General features: G+C 58.1%; 10 protein-coding genes across 10 annotated transcripts; 4 read left to right on the forward strand and 6 right to left on the reverse strand.

Annotated features, from left to right (window-relative positions):
• Nucleotides 1-79: 79 nt before the first annotated feature.
• On the forward strand, nucleotides 80-1,060 carry N657DRAFT_320025 (uncharacterized protein). The gene has a single exon (XM_062786788.1). The coding sequence runs from the start codon at nucleotides 432-434 to the stop codon at nucleotides 978-980; it is 549 nt and encodes a 182-aa protein (XP_062642819.1). The 5' UTR covers nucleotides 80-431; the 3' UTR covers nucleotides 981-1,060.
• A 143-nt stretch (nucleotides 1,061-1,203) lies between these two features.
• N657DRAFT_684733 (uncharacterized protein) lies at nucleotides 1,204-3,744 on the forward strand (the record flags this gene model as incomplete). The annotated part of the gene is made up of 1 exon (XM_062796708.1): nucleotides 1,204-3,744. One exon carries the CDS (start codon nucleotides 1,204-1,206, stop codon nucleotides 3,742-3,744), a length of 2,541 nt encoding a protein of 846 aa, XP_062642820.1.
• A 48-nt stretch (nucleotides 3,745-3,792) lies between these two features.
• N657DRAFT_320023 (uncharacterized protein) lies at nucleotides 3,793-4,180 on the reverse strand. The gene has a single exon (XM_062786787.1). The coding sequence runs from the start codon at nucleotides 4,051-4,053 to the stop codon at nucleotides 3,841-3,843; it is 213 nt and encodes a 70-aa protein (XP_062642821.1). The 5' UTR covers nucleotides 4,054-4,180; the 3' UTR covers nucleotides 3,793-3,840.
• A 127-nt stretch (nucleotides 4,181-4,307) lies between these two features.
• N657DRAFT_684734 (uncharacterized protein) lies at nucleotides 4,308-5,646 on the reverse strand (the record flags this gene model as incomplete). The annotated part of the gene is made up of 2 exons (XM_062796709.1): nucleotides 4,308-5,146; nucleotides 5,229-5,646. The coding sequence occupies 2 exons, from the start codon at nucleotides 5,644-5,646 to the stop codon at nucleotides 4,308-4,310; spliced, it is 1,257 nt and encodes a 418-aa protein (XP_062642822.1).
• Nucleotides 5,647-6,350: 704 nt separating this feature from the next.
• N657DRAFT_650601 (soluble quino protein glucose dehydrogenase) lies at nucleotides 6,351-8,279 on the forward strand. Its single transcript, XM_062793982.1, has 3 exons — nucleotides 6,351-6,933; nucleotides 6,985-7,732; nucleotides 7,793-8,279. Exons 1-3 carry the CDS (start codon nucleotides 6,412-6,414, stop codon nucleotides 8,203-8,205), a joined length of 1,683 nt encoding a protein of 560 aa, XP_062642823.1. The 5' UTR covers nucleotides 6,351-6,411; the 3' UTR covers nucleotides 8,206-8,279.
• Nucleotides 8,280-8,336: 57 nt separating this feature from the next.
• Nucleotides 8,337-8,990, reverse strand: N657DRAFT_684736 (uncharacterized protein; the record flags this gene model as incomplete). The annotated part of the gene is made up of 1 exon (XM_062796710.1): nucleotides 8,337-8,990. One exon carries the CDS (start codon nucleotides 8,988-8,990, stop codon nucleotides 8,337-8,339), a length of 654 nt encoding a protein of 217 aa, XP_062642824.1.
• Nucleotides 8,991-9,713: 723 nt separating this feature from the next.
• Nucleotides 9,714-10,617, reverse strand: N657DRAFT_650604 (cysteine proteinase). The gene is made up of 2 exons (XM_062793983.1): nucleotides 10,490-10,617; nucleotides 9,714-10,435 (listed from the first exon to the last, which is right to left on the reverse strand). The coding sequence occupies exons 1-2, from the start codon at nucleotides 10,588-10,590 to the stop codon at nucleotides 9,865-9,867; spliced, it is 672 nt and encodes a 223-aa protein (XP_062642825.1). The 5' UTR covers nucleotides 10,591-10,617; the 3' UTR covers nucleotides 9,714-9,864.
• Nucleotides 10,561-11,842, reverse strand: N657DRAFT_320398 (uncharacterized protein). The gene is made up of 3 exons (XM_062786789.1): nucleotides 11,190-11,842; nucleotides 10,952-11,126; nucleotides 10,561-10,886 (listed from the first exon to the last, which is right to left on the reverse strand). The coding sequence occupies exons 1-3, from the start codon at nucleotides 11,492-11,494 to the stop codon at nucleotides 10,728-10,730; spliced, it is 639 nt and encodes a 212-aa protein (XP_062642826.1). The 5' UTR covers nucleotides 11,495-11,842; the 3' UTR covers nucleotides 10,561-10,727.
• N657DRAFT_637582 (uncharacterized protein) lies at nucleotides 11,686-13,008 on the forward strand (the record flags this gene model as incomplete). Its single annotated transcript, XM_062791520.1, has 7 exons — nucleotides 11,686-11,796; nucleotides 11,832-12,117; nucleotides 12,212-12,327; nucleotides 12,391-12,447; nucleotides 12,520-12,591; nucleotides 12,664-12,815; nucleotides 12,855-13,008. The coding sequence occupies 7 exons, from the start codon at nucleotides 11,686-11,688 to the stop codon at nucleotides 13,006-13,008; spliced, it is 948 nt and encodes a 315-aa protein (XP_062642827.1).
• Nucleotides 13,009-13,158: 150 nt separating this feature from the next.
• On the reverse strand, nucleotides 13,159-14,050 carry N657DRAFT_582457 (alpha/beta-hydrolase; the record flags this gene model as incomplete). Its single annotated transcript, XM_062789613.1, has 3 exons — nucleotides 13,159-13,479; nucleotides 13,550-13,937; nucleotides 14,001-14,050. 3 exons carry the CDS (start codon nucleotides 14,048-14,050, stop codon nucleotides 13,159-13,161), a joined length of 759 nt encoding a protein of 252 aa, XP_062642828.1.
• Nucleotides 14,051-14,668: the final 618 nt, after the last annotated feature.

A 14,668-nucleotide genomic window follows, 5' to 3' on the forward strand; every position in this document is an offset into this window, starting at 1 on the left:
GATTGCGGGCGATCATCCGCATCTCCAGCAGAGAGCCAGGCCGGTTGCTCGCTTTCTCTCCGCAGAAAGCAACACGGGCGGCCACGCTGGAATGAGACACGGCGATCGCTGTTTCTGCATGCAACGACGCGATCAAAGCAGCTTTTCCAGCCAGACCGCCACTCTTCCTTTCGTTCGCGCCTGCGATGAGCTCGTTTCATCGGCCAGATACTGATACTCGTACCGGTGCTCTGCTCGCTGCGGTGGAAGGACAAGAGATCACTTGGGTAGGCCAACGATCATTCGTCATGACACAAAACGGCTTGCAACCATTCCTGAATTTGAAGCATTGACTTTGCCGGTCCAGCTCGGCCGGTTTTCCGACTGCGGGCCCAATTTCCCTTCACGGTCCAGCTTTCCAAGTCGCGGGGCCTGACCCGATTCGTGTCACAATGTACTACGTAAGACGGGGCCCAAGGGTTGATGCGGGCTCGCTGCCGAGAACCATTGGATTGTTTCTCTGGTATCCCCAAAGGTGTAGCACTGTTGCGACTAGCATTCATCATTTTCTCGCCGGTGATGGTGGACAGTTGACGTTCCGCTCGGAAGTCAATCATTTGCACTTGCAACTGAAGCCAAATTGCGTCGCTCCTGAGCGGCCTAGGGGGGTGGAGAATCCAAGGACCGCCAGGGGTCCTTCTGATTGCCGAGGCCAGGGTGTGCCCCGGTCCGCACATGACGGCCGGGACAGCAACCAAAGTTGCGATTTGCCGTGGAAATCCACCTCCTGCCACACAGCGGAACATAAGACGCGAGATCCCGTCGGTCGTGTCGCGCAGACAGGCGGTCCCTTGCAGAGGGAAATGACATCGCCGTTGGATCGGAACCGGGGCCCCCCTTTCGTCACTGGGACAAACGTCCTGTCGGGTCCCCAAAAGCCGCTGGTTTCTCCCTTTATGCGACGACCGCAAAATCTCCACCGCTTGCCCGGGAATGCATGACGCTGCCGAAAGAATCTTTGCGCGACCAATTCCTCAAAAGACTACGTCCCTCCGAAGTTACCGCGCCGATGCCTCGATAGCAGTGATCCGAACCCCCAACAGGATACTTGAAAGCGGCACGCGAGCCGGTAGTCCTCGGCGAAGTCGGGATTAGCTCGCAATGGGGCATTCTTCGAAATTCGTCTTCCCTCTCCCAGGTCGGAAACCGAAAGCAACACCTCCAATGCCGCCTCCACCAGCATCAATTCACTTGACGACCAAAGCGCAGAGGATCCTCGGAACCTCGGAACCCTACCTCGGCTCGCTTGCGGTGCCCGCGTGGGAGACACAGTCGAACTCGGGAATCAGCATTGCAGTTACCGAGACAACAGGCGGGGCCCGGGGCCATGGCGCGAAACAAGTTGGAAGAGTCGCCTCGGGGGATTCGCGAGAGAAGCGATGGGAGCAGGAGTCAGACGTCATACCGTCGGTTTTGATCAGGCACCCTGATATCGTTGGTTCCATGGTCCCTGACGGCGCAACGGATGCATCGAGCCTGCGGCGGCGGCAGTCAAGTTCAACCATCACATCTTATTATGACAAATCCAAACAGCCGCTTTCCATATCTCAACAAACATCAAACTCGGCCATGGCGAAGGGGCTTCCAGCGAAAGCCCAGGCCCTGCTGGACATTGACGGTGAGCTCACGGAATCCGGCCAAGCTATGAAGGCGAAGAAAAAGCCTTCGAGGCTGGATTTGTCGGCCTTGCTGCAGAAACACAGGTCACCAAAGCATCTTCATCCCGATGTTACCAGGGGTCACCTTCTTGGGCATGACATGTTCACCAAATCCCCGTCCAATTTGTCTGCGTCACCCGCACCGACTCCGCCACCAGTGCAGCAGCGGACGGACCACGGCATCAGGAAGAAGCCCACAAAAGAGTCGCTGAGAGAGAATTCGGCGCAACAAGCCTCGCCGTATGGCGCCGCGAGCTGGGCAGACGGCGGTAAGGAGCAGCCCACCAAGGCTAGCTTGGAGCTGTACCATCTCTACGACCACTACGAGCAGAGAAGTTTTGCGGACGCCATGGATCAGGAGTTCCAGGGCAGTGACTTCCATCTGGAGCCTCCCACCTCCACCGCCCCCGCTGGCAACGCGTTTCTCTCCCCTTTCGCAACCAATGCATCGCGATCTGCTCATGCCTCTAAACAGCCGCCAGTGGCGGCTGTCGAGCTGAGGTTGGTGGGTGTTGGGACGCCCTCGAGCCCGGTGCCGGGTGACTGTGCCAGCGTGTCGAGCAGGCACACCAGGACATCCAAAGCATCCAAGCGGACGGACCGGAGTCTCCAGGAGCTCGACCTGCTTCAGAATAGCGTCTTGGCACTCTCATCGGACTCGGAAGATGACTACGAGCTCTCGTCCAAGGGCTCCCTCGCCGTCCCAGCACTGAGCGATGGGCAAACGAGTCCGACAAGCCCCCGATCTCCGATATCTCAGACGAGCGTGGTGGCATATGAGGGGACCCGGGGCAAACCAGCGAAACGCGCAAGCTTTGGCCTAAGCCCCCACCACTTCCCTGGCAACCAGGGGTCTGCAACTGGGAAAGGTCCCAAGATCGCCCCACGAACGAGCTCCCTGAACTCCCAAGCGTCGGCGAAGTCGGGCCATGCTTTGGTCCACGAGACATCTCGGCTATCAATTCGCACTACCTCGACGGACCGTACAGTTTCTCATGCGTCAGGATCTGGCCTTCCCAAAGCAAGCATGGCCAACAAAGCGCCAAGAAAGGTGCGTAGCGAGTCGCAGTTCGACTTCCCAGCCCCGCCAGTAAACCGGGGCGGTCGGTCAGGGTGCGCTTCCCGAGCATCGGAACACTCAACCCCGGTGTCGCCTACCAGCGTGGACATTCCAGTTTACATGCAAAGCCTACCGTCGCCACCGAGTCTCGACAACGGATCGATACGCAGCGGGACGAGCTTGGGCAGTGCCGCAAACCGCCGCAACAGCGCGGCCAGCAGCATCCACGATGGTAGCAGCGGACGGTTCATGGCGGTCACGCGACAGGAGGAGATGCTGCTAGCGGCGCTCCGAATGAAACGGGCGCGAATGCGGGAGGACATCATCGCAGAATTTGAAGAGGAGATGGACCGGGAGGAACATCAACTCAGCCGCCAGGTGACCAACGAAAGCATCTGCACAGCCGGCAGCATGTCGAGGCAGTCCTCGAGGAGCACGATGCGCCAAGAGGTCGGGGCATTGAGCGCGCGGCCACGACAACAAAACCAAGCAAACGCAGCCGAGAAGAAGGGCATGGGGGAGCCATTGACGCTCCAGATTGACCGGAGATCGTACGAACCGTCTCTGCGTACGCCAGCTTCGGATAACAGCAACTTCATCCATGTTGACGAAGGCATCGCCATGCCAGGCCCCGGCGGGCTCGAGCGGAATAACAGCAGAGCAAGCTCGACCAACAGTCCGAAGTCTGGTTCGACGAGGCAGCGAGCGTCGTTAAGCGCCTTGGCAGCGCCTGCACCGCGGAGGCCGCACCGGAGGGATGCCGGTGCTTCTCGGCGGGTGTCGGAACAAGCCAGTCCAAAGGGGCAAAATGATCTGCCCCACCGGATATTGGAGGATCCGGCGGAAGACGACGATGTTGGGATCCCACGGCCCGATTCGCCCATCTCGCCGGCCGACTTCCCAACACCAGTGTCGATCAAGAACAAGAAGCAAGTGAGGTTGAGCGCGGTGGGCTTCTACAAGCCCGCCACGGAGACAGGGTGGTAGAGCTAGAGAAGATACGGCAAGCACAGTGACAAACGGTCACATTTTTCCTTGGTCATTTGCAGCGTGGCGCACCGAGATATGGGCGGCGGCACAGTCCTACAGCACCTGGAATTTCCTTGACAGATCTCGAGGGTAAAGGAGGAGAAGGACAGTTTTTGGATACGGGGAACTCGGGCATGACATGACGACCCGAGGGCTCAGCGCAACACTCGCTTCATTCGGTGCTGGCCCGGAGGCAGGTCCCAGGGGTTTGTTTGGGAGAGGTAGACAGTTATACCCTTGTAATCGAACAACCCTGATGACGTGCATGCATGCGGCATGCTTCAATATACCCTAATTTCTCATTCGGGGGAGGCCATCTTCTGGCAGGTGTTGCGTGATTGAAGCCCGATGTGATTCAGGGGTAGTGGTTTCCACACCATCTCATTGCAACCTGCCCGGTCAACCACGATATCGTTCACCGCACCGCTAACCGCAAAAACGCCTCAGGGAGCACAGCAAATAACAAGACACCGATTCTCCTCCAGCAGCCTCTGGTTCCAAGCACGCCCCGCCGACCACCATCACCGCAGCCTCGCCTGCCGCTCCAGCTCCTCCCGGAAGACGTTCCTCCCACCACCACCACCACCACCACCACCACCACCACCCAACTGCTCCGTGCCTGCCGCGCTGCGTCCAGTAGGCGACCAACTATACCGATCCGTCAGCTGAATAGCACCCACGACGTTCGTCTCCGATTTGTCATGCCCCCACGACGGCCCGACCGTAGCCGTACCTTTACCATGATGGCCAACCCTCTCCCCGCGGCTCTGCCGCACCCCATACCCGCCGCCGCCAACCGCCGACCACCTGCTTCTCCTCAGCAGCGCCCCGATCACCGGCAGCACCGGCATCTGCCCGTGTCTGCGCCATGCAAACACAAACGCCGCGCCCAGTAGCACTAGCACGCCGACGACGGTGACGGGCAAGGCGATAGCGACTGTGTTTGTGTTCGCGTTTGTGTTTTTGTTCGTTCCCCCGTTTTCGCTGTTACCGCCGGAGCTACCAGGCTTGGGGCTACTGTCACTGTCCTCCGTGACATACACGGTCGGCCCTACGCGGCGGTCTAGGTCGTTTGTCGCGGGCGTGTCGTTGTCGGCGTAGGCGAGGACAAAGGTGATGGTGGTGTAGTTGTGCGAGGAGGAAGTGTTGCCGCGCGAGGAGAGGAAGTGTGCGGGGACAGTGAAGGGGTGGAAGCCTGTTGATGCCGGGATCTGCCAGGGGGAGGTGTAGCCTATTGTTTCTGTTTTGGCGTTGGGGGAGGATTCGTTGGTAGTGGAGGAGGAGGAGGAGGAGGATGAGTAGAAGGCTTGGAGGTAGAGCGGGAGGGTTGGTGGGGAGAAGTAGGTCGGGGACCAGGTGACTTTGTTCCACGACGTGTTAGGGTCAGTTTTGCCTGGCTGGATGGCTGCTGAGTGAGATAAGGCAGGGGATGGGGGACGTACTGTAGTATGTCTTTCCAGGGTGCAGTTCGCTGCCGGCCTTGGGGAGGCAGAAGGGCTCGACTGGCCCGACGTTGGCGTTGGAGTCGCACGCGGGGAAGACGCCGGCCAGGCTGTTGCCTGTGCCTGTTGCCGACGCGATGGGCGCCAGACCGGTGTAGGTGGATGCGCGGCCATCCGGGGAGAGCGTGTACGTTGCGGTGGTGCGGAGGCTGGACGGGGCTTCCGAGACCGTCGCCCGGTGGCCTTCGGTCGTGATCACGGCCGGCTTGATTGTCTTGGCGGAGCCCGAGGCGTCGACGGTCACCCATACTATGGGGCCGGGATCGACGGTGACGCCGCCTGCTTGTGGCTGGGCGAGGGTATGGTGGAAGAGGGTGGATGTGACGGCGAGGTGCCGGAAAGTCCTGATGCTCCTCATGTTGCCCCGTCTTTCGTAACGCGAGGGAGGGAGCGAGCAAAGGAGAGGATTCAAGGTGTAAGTCACTCCAGTCAGAACAATTTCAGTTCTTTCGCTCAACCCAGTGTAGGCGACGGGGGGGGGTCTCGAAGATGTATCTGCCGGCTAAGAAACAGAGTGCCCAGCCTGCTCAGCTTCACGCAAGACGACCATTTGGATCCGGAGTCCGGAAAGACAACAACACGACACTGCAGTAGCTGGGTAACGACCTGTCTGACAGCCACTTGGGATGATTCCCGGAGCCGGATCCTGGAAGACAAAGCAGACACCAAGACAGAACCAAGGACTTTGTGGGGGTTAAGCTGCACTACAGGCTCAATCTTGCCCCTCGGAACCCACGACCCCGCCTCTGCAGTTTAAGCCGTCTGTGGGATTTGGAGCAAACCTTGAACTGGACGTGATGCCGGGCAGCAGCAGAGTGGCGGGACGTGCATATGGATGCCGTCCATTTTCGGTCCAGTGCAACCCCTCGAGGTGCCAACCACCAATATCTCATCAACACAGCGAGGGATGATTGGTGGGAGGAAGCCTCTCTGCACTGGTTTTGCGGGGAAACGGCATGAGCACGCCCCCCGAGCCGTCCCTAGAGTCCGTGACTATCGAGTAGTTACTCATTGCTTCCATGCTGAGGAACAGGACGCCAAGCATGCCGTTCTTGGCCGGCAGTCAGGCTCATGTGTTGGAGGAGACGTCTAAGTGGTCGGACGAAGGCGAACATCAGAGAATATGGCAGAGAGTGAGCCATATCTCTCCCCGCATCGTGATTGTTGGGACCAGACGGTCCGGCCCCGCTGTCTCCTCGCACAGCTCGTTACCGCCCTCCCGGTTCAGCACTTTATCAGGCCTGACTTCGCTCACACGTGGACGAGGGGTCTTCCAGATGGTTATCTCTCTCCTCCGACTACCGGAATACCATTGGAGGAATTGGAATCCCTTCACAACGGCAGCATGAGGAACACAGGAGTCAGTGGTGCTCTTGCAGCCGGCTTATACGCCACGGCGGCTGTTGCTCAGACGCAATGCTCCAACATTCTTGTGCCGACATACTCACCTCCGGTCGTCGCCAGCGGATGGCAGGCGCAGCTAGTCGCCGGCGGTCTGACCAAGCCTCGGAGCATTGCTTTTGACAGTACCGGCGCTCTGCTGGTCGTCGAGAGCGGGCAAGGCATCAGCCGGCACAGGTTCACCGACAACGGCGGGACATGTCTGGCGTCCAACCACTCGCACATGCTGGTTGATCTGGCGACAGTAAGGTTTCCATGAAAGCAAAGACTCCATCGAGCCATGCTAAGCACTCAGCTCAACCACGGACTCGCCCTTTCCAATGACGGCAACACCATATACGCCTCGTCGGCTGAAGCCGTCTTTGCATGGGCCTACGACGCTAGAGGCGGCAGGGTCACCGGCCAACCACAGACAATCGTCGCCAACATGAGCAACAGCGACCTCGTCACTCGTACGCTCCTCATGTCCAAGAAGCAGCCCGGCACACTGCTCGTGTCCCGCGGCAGCGGCGACAACGACGCGATCCAAACCGAGGATGTTACCAACGGCCTGTCGCAAATCCGCGCCTTCAACCTGACCAATCTCACCTCCAGCTCATCACCCTACAACTTCAACACTGATGGCGCCGTCCTCGGTTGGGGCCTGCGCAACAGCGTCGGTGTGAGCGAGCACCCCGTGACGGGCGGCATCTACGCCGTCGAGAACAGCGTCGACGGCGTCCAGCGCAACGGCGTCGACGTGCACGAGAACAACCCCGGCGAAGAGCTCAACTTCCTGGGCTACCTGAATGGCACCCAGGGCGGCACCGGCAACTTTGGGTACCCGCACTGCTTTGCCGTGTGGCAGGTGGACGAAATTCCCGAGAACGACGGGCTGGCCGTCGGCAAGCAGTTCGCCGTGCAGGAAAACAGCACGCTCCGCGACGAGACGTGCGCCGAGGACTATGTCCCGCCGAGGCTGACCTTCCCTGCGCACTATGCGCCGCTGGATATCAAGTTTTCGGCGGGCGGCGAGGAGGCGTATATCACATTTCGCGGGAGCTGCAAGTCTTTTCCTCCCTCCATTCTTCGCTTGTTAGTTCCATGGGGCTGACAGAGTACAGTCGACCGGTCTTCGCCCGTCGGATATCGTCTCTCGTCCATCGCCTTCAACGCCGCCACCGGCGAGCCTGTTGCTGCGGCGGATAGTAATGATGCCCTCACTGATGTGCTGACCAACCCGGACAACACTGCCTGCCCAGACAGGTGCTTCCGGCCGGTCGGCCTGGCGTTTGACAGCGCCGGCAGGCTGTGGATGTCGTCGGACTCGACGGGCGAGATCTACGTGCTGCAGCGGACGGGCGAATCGGGCAGCGGGACGTTCGTGCAACCGAGTGGTGGGAGCGGCAGCGGAAGTAACAGTGGAGGAAACGGCGGCGGCAGTGACAACGCGGCGGCTGGGCTGCGGGCCAGTGAGACAGCGATGACGGACTGGATGATCGCCGCTGCACTTGGTGTTTGGTTGGCGGTGGTCTGAGTAGACTGACAGATACTCTGCTTTTTCGTCGTCCCACTCACTGCCAATAAACTGTTACAGAATCAACCTCCATCAAATTGAACATTCACTGACCTACCTCCTCACAGCCTCGCCCTTCTCCCCATAGCTATCTATACCTCCAAAACAGGTCCCTGATCCCCATAGATCGGATCCTTCTCAAACCACCCCAATCTCTTAATCCCCTGCACCCTCCCCTCCTCCCCCTCCCGTCCATAACACATATCCCACTGCTCTCCGCCCACGGGATACCCTCCCACCATCTCAAACCGCCCACTACATGCACCCCCCTCGTCCTCCCCCTCCTCCTCTCCAGCAGCAGCAGTCGGCCCGGACGACGACGACGACGACAAATCCGCCACAAGCCTATGCGCAACCCCCGCCGGCAGGACAATCACATCCCCGCGCTCCACCACCGTCTCCACCGCACCGGGGTTCCCCTCCCCGCCAAAGAGCAGCTTCGCCCTGCCGGAAAAGACACAGAGCACCTCGTGCGTGGTGCTGTGGAAGTGGCTGGTCGCGTACATGCCGTACCGCCACTGCGGCTCGACGGCGCCGACTTGGCGGAGGTGGCGTTCTATGGTTTGCGCTGCCTTCTCTGAGACAGGCAAGTTGGGGAAGGCGCGGCGGTAGAGGAGGAGGGGTTTGCCTGTGCCGGTGGTTGGCGAGCTGTTGGGGATCGGCGAGGTTGGGTGGGGTGGGATGTGGTGCGTTTCTGTAGTGAGGGAGGGGAGCGGTGTGATGGTGGGAGAGGGTTTGGATGGCATGGTTCCGGTTGTGAAGGGTGATGGGTTGCTGAGAAATGTGTGAGATCGCTGGATGCGGACGGGCAAGCGGCCGGTTGACGGGGTGGTGTCAAGGAAATCGTCGGTGCTAGCCTCTTTGTCACAGGATGAGGACGAAGATCGAGTGAATTGGGTGGACGGTAGGCTCTGAGAGAGATATCAATAAGGCCTGGCTCGTGAAGTGGGTTATTTGTAGCGTGGCACAGGGCAGGCGCTGAAGAGAAATAGGAGAGATAAGAAGTGAGGAACGAAGGAGGATTGGAAAAGGAAAGGAAAGATACAGACAAGCACGATAAGAAGTAGGTGATGAAGAGGGAGAACATAAAAGAAAGAAACACGACAAGATACTGAAAAACAGAACCAAGAGCTAAATGCCTAGGTACCTTGAGTTTTACGCGAACAGACCTGGAATGAACTGTAAGAGTTTTGATAAGAGGGGAGGTGTTGAGAAGTTGTGAAAAACGCCTCGGCACATGCCACGAGAGCCAGGGTGTCTGTCATTTGCAGCAAGACCTCGCGCAGCTCGATTTTAACCGATGTCAGGCCTGCTAGTCCAACAACGCACGCTTGAACCGTTTGTTAGAGGGGTAGTCGGGAGGATGGATCGTACATTACATTATTTTGTCCTGCATTTTAACAGAGTAACAGAGGCGACAAACATGAAATGCATCCAAGGCCTTAGACGCCGCTACAGTGCCCCACCCTTCGACTTCAGTCCCTTATTACGTCATAAGTTAGATCATGCTCAAGCCGTGGAAGGCAGTCAAGGTGCAGAATTACAAACCTAGCCACTCAGGGTAAACGGTCAGTGATGATTCTGGCACCAAGAAGCCAGAGCCCTCGGCCATGTCCTACCTTATGCATGGGGCGCCTTCGGCCTCAGCTCGCTCGCGAGCCCCCGAATCCCCTTCTGCTCCTCCGGACTCAGGACAATGCCAAAGTACCTCTCCAACGCTTTCACTCTCTGCTCCTCGCTCTCGAGCTGCTCGATGATTTCAGACACGAGTCCCATCCGCCGCTTAACGTAGTCCCGGTGCAGGATTAGCAGCCCGACAGACTTCTCCTTCTTCTCGTCCGGAATCGTGCGCATGCACATGACGCTCTGCACGAAAAAGCTTTGCGGCGTGGTCATGGTCCGCAGGTTCATGACCTCGAAGTCGCCGGGCATGAACTCGATTTCGACAAAGTGGTACCTATCCATCCACGGCGCGTCCTCGTTCTCCTGCGTCGAGAGGAGCCACACGCGCTGATTTGGTTCCGAGTGCTCCTCGAGCTTGCGGTACTGCAGCCGCCCTCGCATAGGAGCTATCCCGGTGAACTCGTGACCATCCTCCAGCGGAACCGGATGGGGAGGCCCGTTGGACCCGAACCCGACGTCGACCAGGTAGCGCTGGCCTTGGATGGTGACGAGGTTGACCATGTGGTCCCTATACAGTCATTAGCGAGGGTATAACTGGTTGGGACTCCCAAAATAACCCTACCACCCCGTGTATCCGCTCGGGGTCTTGACTCTTCCACCGACGCTGAAGAGCGTGAAGCCGAGACCGCGCAGAACAGCGGCAAAGAAGGCGTTGACCTCCATGCAGTAGCCGCCCCTGCCAGTCCCGACAATTTTGGTAAACAAGTCCTCCGGGTCCAAAGACAAAAGCCGGTGTCTTGAATAGTGCAGCGAGAGGCTTTCGAAAGGCACGCGGGCCGTGTGAAGGGTTTGCAGGGTCGTCAGACACCCAAGAGGGTCTTGGGCTGCATGCTGCCGAGCATCCCCACGGTATCCGATATACTCCAGATACCGGGAGAGCTGTTTTTCGGTGTAGGCGTGCATTTTGTTGGGGGAGAGTGTGTTGCTTCAGTATCAAAGGTTTCACAAAGGGTGTCTGTCTTGTGTCGAGTCAATTGAAACGAGACAGGCACAGCGGCTGAAAGCTTCGGCTGGGCTTTTAAACCTTTCCCCGCAAATGCCCTACGCTATAACACCACTGCAAACGGCGAGAAGCTCGGCAACCGACATGCTCCGAGGTCGCCATAAGCTCGGACACTCTGCAACATGCGCTCACGTTCATGGAAATTCGTAAGCGGCGGCCACGATGGGCTCGGCGGAAAGCTGTCGAGTTCTCGTCCCTTTTTTGTATTACTAAGACGATCAACAACGAAGGGCCCGATTTTGCCATTTCGGGAACCTACGCGAGGCTTGGCATTTTACTCGTTCTTGCCAAGACAGCACGATCAAAAGTTACCGTTGCCAACGCCCAAGGGGCTGTCAGTGTCGTGATGACTTCCAACAGTTTCCAGTCCGGGGCGAAGCCACCAAGGTCATTGAAGAGGGTAAAAGTCAAAGAAATGCGAACCTGCCCTGATGGGCATGGATCGCGCCCAGGCTGCGAAAACCCCCAAAATCCCCAGCCAGCCACCGCCACGTCATGATTGCAGGAGCCAAGAGACCTAAAGAGCCGAGACAAAGTGACCTCCTTCCCACCTCCCTCACACATCCCCGTACCTCAAGCGAAAATCATGCTCGTGCCGCATGTATAGGGTGGACTACTTAAAAAATCAACTGACGTATTCAAGTCATCATTGGATGCGGCATCAAACATGGAGCAACGATACAAACTTTGAAATGCAGTTTTGTCTGTTGCAGAGACAATTGGCTCCCAATAATTGATTCCCTTGGTCCGCCAATATGGAACCTGGAATCGCCTTACTTGAGACTAATTCGAAGCGTGCCCGCCAGGCCCACGATCCGAGGACATGCTGGAGACGGCAATTTCAGTCATCAGCTTCTCCGGGTAGAGTGCCCTGCCCTGCGTTGCCTTGCACTGGTCGCAGGCCCCAGCAGTAGGTCAATACAGCCGAGGCGTAGTCACCATCCAGTCGGCGCGGAGCTTGACAATCGAGCCATCACCTGTGCTGACATCAGTTACCAAGGTGACGCTGCACTGCTGGTGTGGCTTGGAGCGGGCGGCAAGTCATGATTCACTCCATGACCGTGTCAAAGACGACATCACTCAACCGGTCGCACGGCGGCCGGAGTACGTCAATGACCTCGCCGGCGGAGCCCCGAATCCGCCGGTTCGAGTCGGCCAGTGGATGATCAAGTCCAGGAACCACGGCGGTATGTGTTGGACGAAACAATGTTGATCGATGGTAGGTCTCTGTCCCTGAGACTATTTAAACAGATACAATTCATCAAGACTGATCTTGAGCAGCTCTCCCTTCCGGGCGGACCTTTGCCTCGGCCGAGCACACGGCAAAGGGACGTACCATAACAGGAAAGCTGAAGGCGCGTACCTCGGATGGAACTGAGGAACTGTACTTTGTCAATGTTTGTGAAATCTGCCCCATGAAACCCAAGGCTCTTCTTCGGCTACTATCTGACCATTGGCAGATCGCATTCGGGGAAACCGGCCGCATCTTATTCCACGGCGAGTTCGAGTCCTCCAAGGTCATCCACGGTATCATCAAGCCAGGTCTCATTTCCCCCCCCCCCCCCCCAAAAAAAATTGCATTTGACGAGGTCAGGCTCCAGGACCCGCCCACCTTCTTCTACCTGTCAGAATACGTTGGCATGAACGCCACCTCCGTTCCAGTCAAGGCCCAGCCGAGTCCACTAGCCAACTAGCCCAGCTACGCAAATCAAAGCTGAACGCCCAACCGCAAGTTCGGGTTTCAAATTCCGACCTACGAGGCCTACATGGAGAAGTACCCCCTGGCCGAGCCGGCGGACGAGTTCAATGACCGGAACCCTCTGTACAGCCTCAAGGGCGCCATCAAATACTCCGCAGGTCATCCGGGGAGCGAGCTGAGGAAGACGTGAGTGGCCCTTTGGCCCCTTTTTGCAGCGAGCGCCAGTCCGACTGACATGGCGGAAATGGCGTACAATAACATGTGCTCTCTCTGCAAGAAGTATGCGCCAGTCGCGGGGATCGCCAAGTATGAACCGGCTATTGACCCAGAGCTCACGGGACCTCAAACTGTGCCCCATCAGGACACTAGGACGATCTGATCTGACTGCGGAGAGCCATGATTTCATCGCAACAAATCAAGGCATGAGATTCGGGATGCGGCGCCAGCCATACATCTGAAAGTAGCATGGATTTCTTATGATTGCAACGTGCAGCTCATGCCTCCAAGCCACGAAACTCCAACCCTACAATCACAGCAGGTACTCATCAAACCAGGTGACGGCCTGGGCAAAGGCCTGCTCCTTGGCAAACTTCTGCACCTTGATGCTTGGGTCGCAGCGGACGGCGAAGCCGTGCTGGACCTGCGAAAACAGGTTGATCTGGTACGGTTGCCCGACCTTCTTGAGGATCTCCTCGGACCGGTGGCGCTTCTCGGCGGGGAAGATGGTGTCGGTCTCGGCGGCCGAGATGGCCAGCGGGCCCGTGATGGCCTCGAGCTCGCCCTCCTCGACGAAAGACGGGTGGGCCACGTAGCCGACCTTGATGCCGTCCTTGTAGTGCCGCACGACGTACTGCAGTAGAAAGGCTGGGTGTCAGCATCCATGATCGCCTCCTCCTCTTGGCAGTCCAGTTCAGGCATACCTTGGCCCCGAAGCAGTAGCCTACGGCACCGAGCTTGGTAACACCATATTCCTCCTTGAGCGCCTTGATGCCCTCCACCACGATGGGATCAACATGCTCCTTGGTGTGCGGGTTGTTGCCGTCAGAGCCCTTGGCGATCCACGCCATGATGTCGAAGTCGGCCGGGCGGTTGAGCGGGAGCGGGTCGCCGTTGAAGACGTCGAGGAGAAGAGTCAGGTAGCCGTTGGCGGCGAACTGGTCGGCGATGAGCTTGCTATTTTGCCAGATGCCGATGACGTCCGGGATGATGAGGATGCCGGCACCCTGGTGTGCATTATCGGCAGGCGGGGTCGCAACGTACGCATCATACTTGTCGGCGACCCTGACCATCTTGCCGGTAGGCGTTCCACTATATTGCCCCGTTAGTGACCCACAGCAAGCCGCTTGCAAGTGTAGAGGGGAAGGAACATACTCGTGCTTGAAGCCGACGGTGCAGCATCTTCCGGGGGGATTCGAAGCCATGGTGAAGGTGAAGGAGTGGCGCAATGTCGAGGCAGCAATCTTTGCTTTGAAGGAACCTGCAACGAAAACGGAGAACGGAGATACGATAGCAGTGGGATGCAGTGCTCTTGGGTGCACTGCGCGAGGTTCCGAGCACCTGGAGGCTCTTAAATTTGCGTAGAAAAAGCTAGAAGCCGGTATCGTCGGATCGGGTCCTGCCCCGGCACTTACCCCTCCCCTCCTACAGGTACTGCACCTTACCCCTCCGTCCGTTGATCCAGCATGGAAGTGCACCCCACCAGCTCGTGCTATTTCGGCGTTGCACTAACGCGAGACGAGGAAGAGCTTTGTGTAATATTGGAATCCCAGGCACTACAGCCGTGAAACGCGTTGAGTCGAGATTGGGGTGCACCTTGAACGGATGTAATCATTTGCAAGTTCCGATTTTAAGATGGCCACAAGATCACTTGATACAATGCAGTTAGTTGGAACCCTGAGCCATCATTCCGGAAAGATTGGCTCGAAGAGATTCCCAAGATTCATCGACAGGGAAAGAGCAACGCGTCCCTGGGAACCCCAGAAAATAGCGGAGCGGATTCCCTGCCAAGACGGGAAGCTGCGGGCTTGGCTTCCAACTGT

This window comes from Parathielavia appendiculata (genome assembly GCF_033297405.1).
Source record: "Parathielavia appendiculata strain CBS 731.68 unplaced genomic scaffold N657scaffold_32, whole genome shotgun sequence".
In the NCBI taxonomy this organism is placed as follows: Eukaryota; Fungi; Ascomycota; class Sordariomycetes; order Sordariales; family Chaetomiaceae; genus Parathielavia; species Parathielavia appendiculata.